At 45.7% G+C, this 14,494-nt stretch overlaps 1 protein-coding gene across 1 annotated transcript in view; it reads left to right on the top strand.

The window, feature by feature from the left end:
* The window catches only part of BRD7 (bromodomain containing 7), a 43,930-nt gene extending 30,292 nt beyond the window's left edge, over positions 1–13,638 (top strand). Inside the window, exons 13-17 of the mRNA XM_061594583.1 lie at positions 2,530–2,592; positions 11,845–11,959; positions 12,055–12,198; positions 12,916–13,059; positions 13,453–13,638. Of these exons, the coding sequence (XP_061450567.1) occupies positions 2,530–2,592; positions 11,845–11,959; positions 12,055–12,198; positions 12,916–13,059; positions 13,453–13,520 (534 nt within the window). The 3' untranslated portion in view covers positions 13,521–13,638. The remainder of the gene's footprint in view (positions 1–2,529; positions 2,593–11,844; positions 11,960–12,054; positions 12,199–12,915; positions 13,060–13,452) is intronic.
* The last annotated feature ends 856 nt before the right edge of the window (positions 13,639–14,494 follow it).

The raw sequence follows: 14,494 nt of genomic DNA, 5'->3' as shown, positions 1-14,494 counted from the left end.
AATCCTTGCTTATAGTTAAAGAGAATCTTTTGTGCACTCACATCCAAAAAGCATTTGGGGGGGGGGACAATTAAGTTCCACATAGTCCTAGGACTAGAAAATGTTGGGATGTATTGTAATTATTGCTAGGGATGGATGAGCAGTCTGTTTTCAATCCATGTCTGTTTCACATTGTGTGTCATCTCATTTCTGCATCATTCTGATGCAGAACTACACCAAAAATTACAATTTTTTTGGTGTGCATTTTATTCTTAAATATGCATTTTCATACACATTTTGGTACTTTTTTAAAAAAAAATCCAAACACAAACAACAAAACTGACATATTCACAATTTTACATTTTTTGAGCTAAGCACTGAATTGCAAAACACCGAAGTGCAAAAAGCAGAAGACTCTGTGTTCCAAATGCATATTAGCCCAGGAAGTGCAAATCTGATCTGTTCACTTAAAGACGCCATCCAAACAAAATCCTTGAGCAATTGCTTGCTCAGGCTTTTGTTCAGAATTAATATTGAGTGTTTCCCTTCTGGCTGCAATCCTGTGTACACACTTGTCTAAGGGTTTACCTTGCATGGAATTCAGTGGAGCTTACTTCTGCATTGACATGTGTTGCAAGTCCAGTAAGGCTCCCTGATGGTTTGGCACCATTTTTGTAGTACTTTAGTACTGAAGCATTTTTACTTTGGAGCCCCTAGTGAGACAGTGGAGCCGTTCCCACACCTGTATACACCAACGGATTGGGTTAGGCTTGTATTTTAGCCACTCATCTATTTGCCATTAGTGGCCAGGAATTGCACACAGGCAAGTACATGGAATCCCCTCTGGGTGAATCATTGGGCTGGCAATGCAGAGATGGAGTACTCCAGTTTGCCATTCTGATCAGGTTCTGTACTGGTGTGCAGAGGAAGTGATGCCACTTACTCCACAGCCAGAATGTAAGCTAATCGGGATGGCAACACAGAAAGAAAGTGGGAGGGTGGAGGGAAGCGTGGTGACAGCTCTGCTGTTTCTAGCCTGTAACTTTTTGTTTTTAACTCAGCAGACAAGTAAAAATAAAATATGCGGGCTTGTTGCTTCTCAGGGCTTGGTAACAAAGCAGCATTGAAAGAAACATCATGCATGTTACAGATTGCTGCAAATGGGTCGCACTTCTAGGCCTAGGCTCACAAATTGATGCCAAGAGGGGCAAACCTTGAAACAATTCTGTTAACTGTAGATGGGAAAGAAGTAGTGCTAAAGTCCATCCTTCCATTGGCCTGCCTCGCTTCTCTTGACTTCAGCAGCCTGTCAGCTTCTGCAGAGAGACAATGAAGTCTATTCCATGAGTCTGTTTGAGACCCTTCTCTGTGTGTTTGAAGCCCCAGCTCAGCTGGGACAGCCCAAGATCTACCTACTCCAAACTTGCTCATCCTGGTGGATCTTGGGTTTGGATTATTCTGTAAGGCTGCAATCCTGTGTTCACTTATCTGAGTGTAAGCCTTGATGTTTTTAGTGCTAAAAGGCAGGATATACAGTAAATATGAAATAAATTCAGGCACCTTTTTCTCCGTACCCCTCAAGGGCTGATCAGAGCCACTAGTGCTAGCTACTCGTTCAAGAAGGGAAGCTTTTGTGTGCAGTGCTGAGAATGCATCCCAGTGCTTCAGATGTGCGTCTCCTGATCAGGACTATTGTTACTTGCAGTCCATAGATATGGGAATAATTCCCCCTGGCTGCAAATAGACTCAAGATGAGCCTTAATATAAAAATATTACTCATGGAACCAGGTACAATTTCTCCTTGAGAAGCCTATTGGAAGGAGGCATACCTGCAGACTATCAGTCCAACTTGGCTGGTTCCTGCTGATACTCCCGGTGAAGTTGTCATTGAGAAATTTATTCTCTGTAATATGGATTAATTAGGAGACAACAGGCTTGATGTTACACACTTTTGTTATAAGCTTAGGTTGCAATCTTGCGTGCAGGCTGGTGGAAATCTATTGACTTCAGACTAGGTTTCTTTGTTACCTCAGTGTTGTGTGAGCCACAGCAACATTACTCCTTCCTATATGATAGTGGTAATATGAGAAGCCTGGGATTACATAAGAAGAGCCTGCTGGATCAAGACAATGGCCCATCTAGTACAGCATCCTGTTCTCACAGTGGCCATCCAGATGCCTTTGTGAAGCCCACAAGCATGACCTGAGTGTAAGAGCACTCTCCCCTCCTACGACTTCCAGCAACTGGTTTTCAGAAGCATACTGCCTCTAACCGTGGTGGCAGAGCAAAGCCATCGTGGCTAGTAGCTAGCCATTAATAGCCTTATCCTCCATGTATTTGTCTAGTCCTCTTCTAAAGCCATTCAGGTTGGTAGCCATCGCTGCCTCTTGTGGGAGTGAATTCCAAAACTATCACTTAAGAGAAGTTCATGCTGTCCACCTAAAGTAGCGGTGGCCAACATTTGGAGGGCACCACACTGGATTCTTTGAGTCAGAGGTAGCGAATCAAAGGGTTTGCGCAACTTGAAAACTTTATGTCATCCTTTTCCAGTTACAGCCAGCAGAAGAAGTTGAAGGTGTGCATGAAAAGGCTGCTACAACCAAGGACATAGAGGTGATACTCTTTTGAATTTTATTGAGCCTCTAGGCAGTAAAAGAGTCTCATGCAAGCCAGTTAAAAGAATGTTTCAAGTGCCAAAGTTTGTACCCCTATACAGGAACAGTTCACTTGCTCTTTACCATGCAGCATTGGAGATAAACCTGCAACTATGTATTCCAACCTTTCTTTCATAGAATGAAAATTAAGGTGTGTAAAGTTCACCTTATTGTTGTGCCACACTCAGATTTTAACTGTAGCAGTTAGCGTTTTCTTGTACTGTACAACCAGATAGTTTGTACTATATAAAGTAACCTGTATGAAATACTTAGCACTTTGAAAGTTAGTCCTCACAGCTTCATGCTATCTTGCAAGATACAGTGCCTTGCAAAAGTAATCAGACCCCTGACCAATGCTCTCATTTTACTGAATTACAAATGGTACATTTACTGAATTACAAATGGTACATTCTGTATGATATTTTACTTTGAAACACGTGAGACTCAAAATCAATTATTGTAAGGTGACATTGGTTTTATGTTGGGAAACGTTTGTAAGAAACATAAAAAACTGAAATATTCTGCTTGCATAAGTATTCAACCCCTGTGCTGTGGAAGCTCCCAGTTTACACAGATGAAAGAAATTGCCCTATTGAGGACATAATGACTTTGCTATTGGCCTCCGCCTGTGAACCGTTACAGTTGCTGTCACATTGTCAGGATAAAAACCCCACTATTGAAGGATCATTGGTCAGGCTGTGGATCTGAAGGAAAATGAAGACCAAAGAGCATTCTACGGAAGTGAGAGATAATGTAATACAAATGCATAGATTAGGAAAAGAGTACAAAATAATATCCAAGTGTTTGGATATACCAGTGAGCACAGTTGCATCAGGAAGTGGAAGCTGCATCGCACCACCCAGGTACTGCCAAGAAAAGGCTGTCCCTCAAAATGCAGTGCTCGAACAAGAAGGAGACTTGTGAGAGAAGCCACAGAGAGGCCAACAATCACTTTGAAGGAGCTACAGAGTTCAGTGGCTGGGAGTGGAGTAATGGTGCACCAGTCAACCATATCAAGAGCTCTGCATAACACTGGCCTGTATGGGAGGGTGGCAAGAAAGAAGCCGTTACTCAAAAAGTACAATTTGAAAGCATGTCTGGAGTTTGCCAGAAAGCATGAGAGTGCCCCAGCTGCAATGTGGGAAAAGGTTTTGTGGTTAGATGAGACCAAAATAGAGCTTTTCCATAGGAAGTGGGCCATCACTGTGGGAAATAGTTCCACCTATCGTGCGAAGGCAAGAATGTTTTTGAAGTCAAGACTAGGGGCGTCATGCCCCTCCCACTCTCCAGTTCATTCTTGCCTTCGTACGAACAAGATTGGAATTTCACATAGCATTTAGCTAAGTCTCGTATTTGTCTTTAAATCTTTTCTCTTTTTCTGTGTGTGTTTAGCCTCTGAGGGTTCCCTCAGGGACCGCGGCTGCGGCTTCCTCACCCTTCCCTCAGAGCTATTCAATCCATTTTATTGACTTGATTGGGGGCTCCCTCTGAGACCGCGGCTGCGGCTCTCTTCGTTTTGGCAGTTTCTAGCCCCCCACCCCACCCCCGCTCAGTTGTCTCTTTAGCCAGGGGGCTTCCTCAAGGACCGCGGCTGCGGTTCTCCCCTTTTGATCGCTTCTGATCGCTGTTAACCTCCCCCTCCCTGATCGGTTGCCGCGGCTGCGGCTTATCCGATCTCAGCGGGAGCTCGCAGCTGCAGCTCCCGCCGTTAACCCTCTGCCTCAGATCGCCCTCGCAACGTGGCTTAAATCCCACTGAGGGCTTTTCAGACCGCGACGGCGGCTCTCTCTGCGGTGGCGGCCGTTTTCCCCTACCTGTTTTCTCCAGGGATTTTTTGGAGCCGCTACTGCGGTTTTTGGCGGCCGTTTTCCCCTACCTGTTTTCTCCAGGGATTTTTTGGAGCCGCTACTGCGGTTTTTGGCGAGATCGTGCTGGGCAGCCCTTCCCCCAGTTCGCCTCCGACGGCCGCCATTGCTTCTTCCCTCTCTGTCATTTTTTTTTCCCACTCCTTTTTTCTGGGCGCCATTATTTTCTTTCAGAATTTGAATTTCCCGCCCTTTTTGTTCCCCTTATTATCGGATACCTCCCCTGCAGACTATCCGTACGTTTGTGTATATGTGCTGCTGACTAATTTACACACGACTGATTTACACACATTACTGTGGCTGTAATCATAGTGGCTGAATTGTATTATCAAGGCTGGAGCTCCAATCCTAGTGGGCTGGATTGTATTATTAAGGCTGGAGCTTTAATCCTAGTGGCTGGATTACATTATCAAGGCTGGAGTTTTAATCCTAGTGGCTGGATTACATTATCAAGGGTGGAGCTTTAATCCTAGTGGCTGGATTACATTATCAAGGCTGGAGCTTTAATATCAGTGGCTGATTTGTATTAAATCTGATTTACATTACATATCCTGCCCCCTATGGGGCCGTGAACAAGCCAAAAAACCCAGCCTACAGCACTAATCTGAGTGTGCCTACTCTAAACAGCCTATATTATATTAACGCTGATACCTCTGTGCATTCTGCCCCCTCCGTGGCAGTGCATTCGCCATCTGCCAGTGTATCCTACCCCCTCCGTGGTAGTACGCTGTGCCAGTTCGGGTCTTTACATCCTGCCCCCTCCGTGGCAGTGTACTGCACCCAGGTTCATATAAGATGGCAGAACAGCCAGGCATGTCACCATCAACATGGTGCCAGATCAGCCAGACATGCCACAATCAGCCAAGCCACAACATACTAACACGTCTAAGACCAGACATGCCAAATCACTGGCTAAGACAAAACATCTTTCCAGCCATAGTAAACCAAAGCGCCCTCGTTATGTCTCTGTGCCAACAACCACCACAGCACAGACACACATAAGTGATATTTTCCATTCTCCTGCTACTGCATCTGACGAGGAAGAGTTTGTTGGCTTTCCCCCTCACGGTTCGCCTAACGAACCTACCTCTGGCTTACCGCCTCAGACATCTGTTCCAATAGCCCACCAGGCACATACATCTCACACATCTGGTCTGCAGCTGTCTCCTGATTTCCTCTCTCAACTCCAAGCCATGCTGGCTTATTTCACACGAATGCAGTCACTACCACAGGTTCCTGCCATACCCCCACTCAACATGGACCAACGTGCGTTCCATGCTGCTCATCCTTCCTGCTCACCAGATCCTTTCGATGTAGCCAGAGGCAGATGTACGGACGAAGCCTCGTATGCGGAGGAGTTAACTTTCACTGACCATGTTGAAGGAGACGACTGGAGCGACTATTCAGATCATGAGGAGGATACATCGTATCGCTTGTTCAATACCTCAGATTACCAACCGCTCGCACGTAGGGTACTTCATACCCTTGGTCTCCAGACTGCGCCTTCAACTTCGTCCGCTCCAACTCTCAAAGGGGCCAAGGTCCTCAAATCCCCTGCACCTACTGAACACTACATCCCGGTGCCGGACCCAATTGCCAAATTAGCTTCCGAAGAATGGGCCCACCCACTCAAAGCTCAACGCTTCAAGAACACGGCTGACAGACTTTACGCCCTAGCCCCAGACTTCGCCACCAAGTTAGATGTCCCTGGCATAGACGAACCGATCGCTCGCCTCGTTTCGCGATCTATCTTGCCCAGGGAAGGGGAATCCCACCTAAAAGATACTACTGAACGTCGAATAGACTTCGCCCTCCGCAAGAACCACGAGGCCACTGCCCTATCCATGCGTGCCTCCGCTTCAGCCTCCATTTTCTCCAGAGCATCTATGATGTGGCTGGATGACCTTCTAGAGGATGATAACCCTGATCCTGTCGCCTTCAAAAGAGCACTATTGAAACTACGTAAGACAGCAGCCTTTGTGGCCGACGCCACTTTGGATGCCACCCAATTAGGGGCACGAGCCATGACGACTCAAATAGTCGCTCGTCGCACCCTCTGGCTTCGTCACTGGCAAGCTGATTCAGCGGCCAGATTGAACCTGTCCAAGGCTCCTTACTCCGGATCTCTACTCTTCGGTGAGGAAGCTCTAAAGGCAGTTCTGGTTGATCCAAAAGACGCCCACAAACCGGTTCTAGCCACAGTCAAGAACATCGACCACAGGCCCTTCAGGCGATTTCCCTCCTTTCGTTCTAACCAGCCCTTTCGAGGAACGCAACCAGGAGGACGAGGCCGCGATTTCAGACCCTATGATTCCAACGCATTCAGGGGCTCCTGGAACCGACGCCCCCAGGGCAGAGGTCAGTACCAAGGGCGCAGGGGCAACTCATCGTCCTCATATAGGGGAGGTCCTCGCCTACACAAGTAGTATTAACGCCATCCCCATAGGTGGCAGATTATTTAATTTTGGAGATCGATGGCTGCGCCTTACTACGGTCCCCTGGATCAGGGACCTCTTCACTTATGGCTATACCATAGAGTTCTGGGCAACCCCATCAGACAGATTCCACCCGTCTCCTTGCCCAAGGGCACCAGCCAGGCACAACATCATGCAGACAGCTATACATCACCTCTTGCACATAGCGGCAATAGAGCCAGTTCCCACAACTGAGAGATCGGAAGGGGTGTACTCCCTCCTATTTGCTGTGCCAAAACGAGATTTATCTTGGAGGGCGGTATTGGATCTCAAGTTTGTCAACCGTTTTGTAACATACCGCAGGTTCAAAATGGAATCTCTCCATTCCATTACCGAGAGTCTGCATGAAGGAGACTTCCTGGCTTCTATCGACCTTAAGGAAGCCTATCTCCATGTACCCATTTGCATAGCCCACAGAAAGTTTCTTCGGTTTACCTTTGGCCACCAACATTTTCAATACAGAGCGATGCCATTTGGCCTCTCCTCTGCTCCAAGAGTATTTTCCAAGGTGCTACTCATCCTAGTGGCTTACCTTCGGACCCAAGGGGTTCATATCTACCCATATTTGGATGATCTGCTCATACGGGCCAAATCTGAAGAGCTGGCTCATCATCATTTAATGATCACCCTCAATGTTTTGCAGACCTACGGCTGGCTTGTCAACTTCGACAAAAGCCATCTCCAACCAACCCAACGCCTACTACATCTTGGGGCAATGTTGGACACCCTGCAGGCAATGGTCTTCCTGTCTCCAGATCGCATCACTGCCATCACAAGCATCGCAAGGTCCCTGATGCAACAAACATCCGCAGACGTCATGCTTCTCGCCAGAGCGCTCGGGATGTTTATCTCCACAATCCACATTGTGCCCTGGGCTCGAGCTCACACTCGGCCCCTTCAGTGGACTCTGTTGCCTTTTCAAAAGGACATTGCCAGCTCCAACCATCGCAAAGTTCGTTTGAGCCCCGCTCTGCGCCTCTCCTTCCGCTGGTGGACCAAGGTTCAACACCTCTCCAAGGGCACGTCGTTCAGAGAACCCCGCAGAACCGTCGTGACCACAGACGCCAGCCTCATAGGTTGGGGAGCCCACTGCAACTCCCAGTATGTTCAGGGGGTTTGGTCCAACGCAGAGCAATCTCAAAGCATCAACTGGCTGGAACTAAAGGCTGTCCACTTAGCTCTATGTCATTTTCAGTCTCTGTTCCCTTTGCATCATGTGCTCATTCGAACAGACAACACGTGTGTAAAATCACATTTGAACAGACAGGGGGGCACCAGGTCTCGTCCTCTGCAGGACTTAGCCTCCCTCATCTTTGTCTGGGCAGAACAACATCTACAATCCCTGAAAGCAGAGCACCTCAGAGGGATTTTGAATGTGACAGCAGACTGGCTCAGCAGACAACAGGTCTTCCCGGGAGAATGGAAACTTCATCCAGCCATTTTCCATCGTCTCCAGTGTCGATTCGGCACCCTCTCAGTCGACCTGTTTGCTTCCAGTCACAATTGCCAGCTTCCAAGGTACTTTGCCCGATACCTGGACTCAACAGCAGAAGCAGTGGATGCTCTGACAACACCGTGGCCAGACGGTCTATTGTACGCCTTTCCTCCCATACCATTGTTAGCCAAAACCTTGAGGAAGGCGCGAACCGAAAGGGCACAGCTGGTTCTGATAGCACCATTTTGGCCACGCCGACCATGGTTCTCAGATCTTCTGGCAATGTCAATGATGGATCCTTGGACACTTCCAGTAACGCCAGACCTCCTATCCCAGGGTCCAGTACTGCACCAGGACCCTACTTGGCTCAATCTAACAGCGTGGCGTTTGAACGGAGACACTTGAGGTCAGCTGGACTGTCTGACGCTGTGATTGATATTATTTTGGCCTCGAGAAGACCATCTACCGCTCGAATTTATCAACATACCTGGGTGGCTTTCTCCAAGTGGTGTCAGTCCCACCACCACGATCCATCCCAGGCCAATGTGCACCAGGTACTCCAATTTCTCCATAGTGGCTTTATGATGGGACTTCGACCCAACACTCTACGTAGACATGCGTCTACTCTGTCATCCATTCTCTCAGTGTCCTCTCCTGGAGATCATATTTCCTCACATCCGTTCATTAAACGTTTTTTGAGGGGAGTCGCCCTACGCTCTCCGGCTGTTGTCCATCGGTTCCCCTCATGGAGTTTGCCGAAAATCCTGCAGGCTTTGCAACGCCCTCCGTTTGAACCCATCAGGACTGTGCCCCTACGCATACTGTCCTTCAAGGTCCTGTTTCTGATTGCAATCACATCTGCCAGACGCGTTTCGGAGTTGGGCGCATTGTCTTCTGCTGGACACCTCTGCGTCTTCCATAAGGACTCTGTTGTGCTGAAGACTGACCCTTCCTTTCGTCCCAAGGTCGATTCAGTTTTTCATTGCAACCAGAACATTGTTTTACCTTCCTTTTGCCCGAATCCTACCCATCCGCTCGAGAAGGCTTGGCATTCGTTGGATGTTCGGAGGGCTCTCAAGTCATACCTGTCTAGGACCTAAGAGATTCGAAGAACGGAGTCTCTGTTTGTACCCTTTCATCCAAGGTCTATGGGGCATAAAGTATCTAATTCTACCTTATCTCGTTGGTTAAGGGCATGCATTACTTTAGCGTATGAGTCCCTGAAGCTGTCAGTTCCAGCTAGTATAACGGCTCATTCTACCAGGTCAGCTGCCACCTCGGCTGCTTTTGCCACTAATGCTCCTGTTGCCGATATTTGTAGGGCCGCAGTCTGGTCTACCCCACACTCGTTTATAAGGCATTATAAAATTGATTGTTATGCCTCTGCTGATGCTTCTTTTGGCAGACGAGTGTTGCAACAGGTTCTTAATGAGGATTAACATGCGGATGGTCCCTCCCTATATGGGTTGCTTTGGTACATCCCACAGTGATGGCCCACTTCCTATGGAAAATGTACCATTGGTCTCACCTGAAAGGTGATTTTCATAGGAAGGGGCCATCACGACCCTCCCAGTTGGAGGATGACTAGTGATTTTATCAGTGGGTTACATGTTATTGTTTCCATATTATATTTAAATGTAAGAGTGAAGTCAAGACTTTTAGTTCTGTTATGTTATGTAGTTAGGTTAGAGTCATGTTGTTATGCATGTGACTATTATGTTATTTTCCTGGCGGGCCTGTTGGCCTTGTTCTTGTATTTTTAGATATCTCTTTTAGACTCGCTACGAATGAACTGGAGAGTGGGAGGGGCATGACGCCCCTAGTCTTGACTTCAAAAACATTCTTGCCTTCGCACGATAGGTGGAACTATTTCCCACAGTGATGGCCCCTTCCTATGAAAATCACCTTTCAGGTGAGACCAATGGTACATTTTTGGCGAAAACTCAAAAGTGCTATGTGTGGCGCAATCCTAACACTGTGCCTCAAGGCACATCATCCCTACAAAGTATGGTGGTGGGAGCATCATTCTGTGAGGATGCTTCTCATCAGCAGGGACTGGGCATCTTGTTAAAATTGAAGGAAGAATGGATGGAACAAAATCCAGGGAAATACTGCAAGAGAACCTGCTTCAGTCCATTCAAAAACTGAAGCTTGGGAGGAAATTCATTTTTCAGCAGGACAATGATCCCAAGCACTTGGCCAAAGCAATATTGGAATGGCTTAAGAACAAAAAGGTGAGTGTGCTACAGTGGCCCAGTCAAAGTCCTGATCTCAGTCCCATTGAGAATCTGTGGCGCTCTTTGAAAATTGCAGTCCACAAGCGATGTTCAACCAACCTGAATGACCTGGAGCGAATCTGTCAAGAAGAATGGGCCAAAATCCCTCTGACACTCTGTGCAAAGCTGGTACATATCTACCCCAAAAGACTTAAAAGCTGTTAATGCAGCGAAAGGTGGCTCTACCAAATATTATGGGGAGGGGGTTTGAATAATTATGCAAGCAACATGTTTCAGTTTGTTATTTTCTTATAAACATTTCCTAACATAAAACCAATGTCACCTTACAATAATTGATTTTGAGTTTGTGTTTCAAAATAAAATATCATACAGAATGAAATTCTTGTACCATTTGTAATTCAGTAATATTAGAGCATTGGTCAGGGTTCTGACTACCTTTGCAAGGCACTGTAGTTGCTCAGCTGTCTATATTAAAATACCTGTAGTGACACTTAAAGCAGTTTTTTTCAGGTATAAATGTATTGATGAGGTATCCTCTTCATCAGACCCTATTAGCAAAAGGGTGAGATTCTCTAGGATGGTTTAAAGGTCTTCCTTTTGTGTTTTTATTTATTAGATTTAGAATCCCACCTTTTCTCCAAGGAGCTCAAGGTGGTGTACATGGTTCTCCTGGTCTCCGCTTTATCCTCACAACAACCCTGTGAGGTAGGTTAGCCTGAGAGAGTGAGTGGGTGACTGGCACAAGGTTACCTACCAAGCTTCACTGAGTGGGGATTTGAACCCTGGTCTCCCAGGTCCTCGTCCAACACTCTAGCCTCTACATTATTGTCAACATGTAAGTGCTGAGGATGCAGTATCAACATCATTGCCTCAGATATGATAGCTGGCCAGCTAATATTGGGGTACTTCTAAATTTATACTCAAGGGAATAAAAAACTAACTATGGTGCTTTAAACCATCCCATCTATTCATGTATGCCAGGAATAGGGAACGTGTAGCCCTCCAGATGTTGTTGAACTTGGTTCACATCAGTTGCTGCCCAAATGGACAATGGACATTGGAAGGGCCACGCATTCCCCATCCCTGACATACTTTGAAGAAAAAATTCAGAGTTGCCACAAGCACACTGCTTGGTTTCAATATTTTGTATGCATTTATTTTTGCTTGATTTTAAGAACCTGCATTTGCTGCTATCTACAGATTGTGGAAATAGATCCACCCAGCAGGTTTGACTCCACTCTTAGCAAGGAGAGACTTACAGCACTGAGAGCAGTAACCAATTTTGGGATGCCCGTGGACGAGTTTGACTCAGAAGGTGAGTAGCATTAACCATGCAGGAGTTGCTTAGCAAGGCCCCTTGGCACACCCCAGCCCAGCCTTCTGCCCACAACTTTGTTTTTTATTCAACAGAAGCAGAGGTCTTCCAGCGAAAACTTGATGAAACCACAAAATTGCTTAAAGAGCTGCAAGATGCTCAGAATGAACGACTGAGTACAAAACCACCTCCTAACATGATTTGCCTTTTGGGCCCATCTTATAAAGAGATGCATTTGGGTGAGTGTGGCTCTCATGGCATATTAAACCTCTAAATTTTAGACATGTTCTAGTTCTTTAGTGTGATCTCTACCCTGTAACTTCTTTAAAACTGATGCTGGGTGAAGCTTGCAGGCTGGTTGCCTAGGTAACCACATTATCAAACAGTGCAGCATTGCTAGAACAATACAGGAACACCTTCCAGATTGCCAAAAGCAGGATGTCATAGTAGAAGAGTGGAGGAGGCTTAGGAGGGTGGTGTTTGCTGGCAGGGATTTAAAGGCTGGTTAGTGCAAGCTGAAGAGGGCTGCTTTGAAGCCTGCCAGGCTGCTGCTGGTAGAGAGGCCAAGCGAGATGAGCGTAGCCCTCCTGTGGAGGGGCAGGGCAGAGCCAGCAAAGACTGTGCAGCAAGTGAGTACAGCAGCTTGGGTTGTCAGAGTGGTTTAACAGTCAGTCCCTCTTCCCAGAGAACTCTGGGAATTGTAGCCCTGGGAGGGGAATAGGAATCTCCTAACAACTCTCAGAACCCTTCAAACTACACTTCCCAGGATTCTTTGAGGGAAGCCATGACTATTGAAAAACGGAACAATACTGGAATAAATGTCTGGTGTGAATGTGGCCATAGAAAACAAATGTGTGCAAATTTGTTCTATCATAACCCAGATATTCAGGCTTTGGGGAGCATTTTGCAGAGTTTAGATAAACTTTATATAAAGTGTATTACTGTAACTTTTCCAGCGGAGAGAGTGACCAGTAACCTAAAAGAGCTCGCACAACAAGTGGCTCCAGGAGATATTGTGAGCACATATGGAATCCGTAAAGCAATGGGGATTTCAGTCCCTTTACCAGATGCCATGGACAGCTTTGTTGACTTAACAGATGGTGAGTAACCACAGTGCATTTCAGCAGGTCCCCATAGATTGGTTGTCCCCAGACGTGGTTCGTGAGTTGCTCACCACATGGAGCAACTACAGTAACCATAAACTAGCACTTTAAAGCCATTTAACATAGAGAAGCATTAAACGGGAATACTTTATCATAGAAGTTGGGCTTTCTCCCTATCAGAGTGGGCTAGAGTTGCATGAAGTACATAAATCTGAGTTTGGCCCATTTCAGGCATCACTTTTCCCTTCCTGCACAAAGGGCTGCTTGTTCATTCTGAAGAAAATTCACACCATTATCTGTCTAAATAGCCAGAAGCCAATATACTTTTCACCTGTTTCCTCAGGCAAAACAAGCAAGGTAATCTATTATTATTAATGCTTTTTTTTCCAGTTGCAGAGGAACCTCCGAAAGCTACCATTTTAATTGCAAATGAATGTGAACCCATTGGTGGTACCTGATACTTCTAATATTTAAACCAATTTTAAGTCTTTTTTTTTAACCTTTGCGCCAGTGCATGCATGGCCCTTTGTATACTTTGTGTTATATCTGAATTCCTAATAAAATCTTTAAAACCAATCCAGTCCTATTCTAATCACAGCTCTAAGAGATGCTTCTTCAATGGAATACAAATGAAGCAAGTTACAGAGTTTATGTTCACATAAGTCTTCTTACACTAGATGCCCCTACTGTGCACAAATTCCTTGAGTCAGATGGGACTGAAGGGAAAACTGGCAAGAAAACATTAAGAGTTGTAGCCGGCATGGATTTTTTACATTCCACCATGTTAAATTGAAAATACCCCCCATGCCATTCTACTGCTTCCCATAAGTTTATTTCAAAACAAAATCTTACAAATCGTATAGTCCTGAATTTAGAAATGCTTGCATAACAATCTCAGTTTTCATGGTAATGCACAAAACACTCAGAGAAAATCCAGAGTTTAAAATCTGAAATAGTAGTAAAAAAAAATCAGATCCTTGGAGGTTTTTTTGTCAGTGTTGTTGAAATTAACTAAAAATCACCCATGTTCATAGAGTCCCTGTAATCCTATTACTGACCTTGCGCCATACTCTGACTTTCATCTTCTGAAGTTTAAAAGTTAAAAAAAATGCTTGGCTGGTTTTTAATTAATTTAAGAAAATTAACATTGGAGTCTATGATAGTGCGAGCATGCTCAGTAAGAAGCTGCTGTCAGTGTTCTCAACACCAGACTAACAGCCGTTTGGCTTGGCTAATCAGGGTCAGCTTTGGTTTTACATTTGGGTGGCAGACGACAGTTGTCTAGCTGCCCAATTTCCCTGCTTTTTAAAGTTTGATAGAAATATCTGTTGGCTACAGGTACATTCTTAAACCACAAGGGTTTTTTTGCCTATTAGTGAATTCAACTGTTACTAAGCATCACCCATTGAAATTAACCTATGTTAATGGACAT

Source organism: Rhineura floridana, chromosome 13 (genome assembly GCF_030035675.1).
Source record: "Rhineura floridana isolate rRhiFlo1 chromosome 13, rRhiFlo1.hap2, whole genome shotgun sequence".
Lineage (NCBI taxonomy): Eukaryota > Metazoa > Chordata > Lepidosauria > Squamata > Rhineuridae > Rhineura > Rhineura floridana.
The sequence above is the reverse complement of the archived record's forward strand: the minus strand, read 5'-3'. Positions and strand labels throughout refer to the sequence as shown.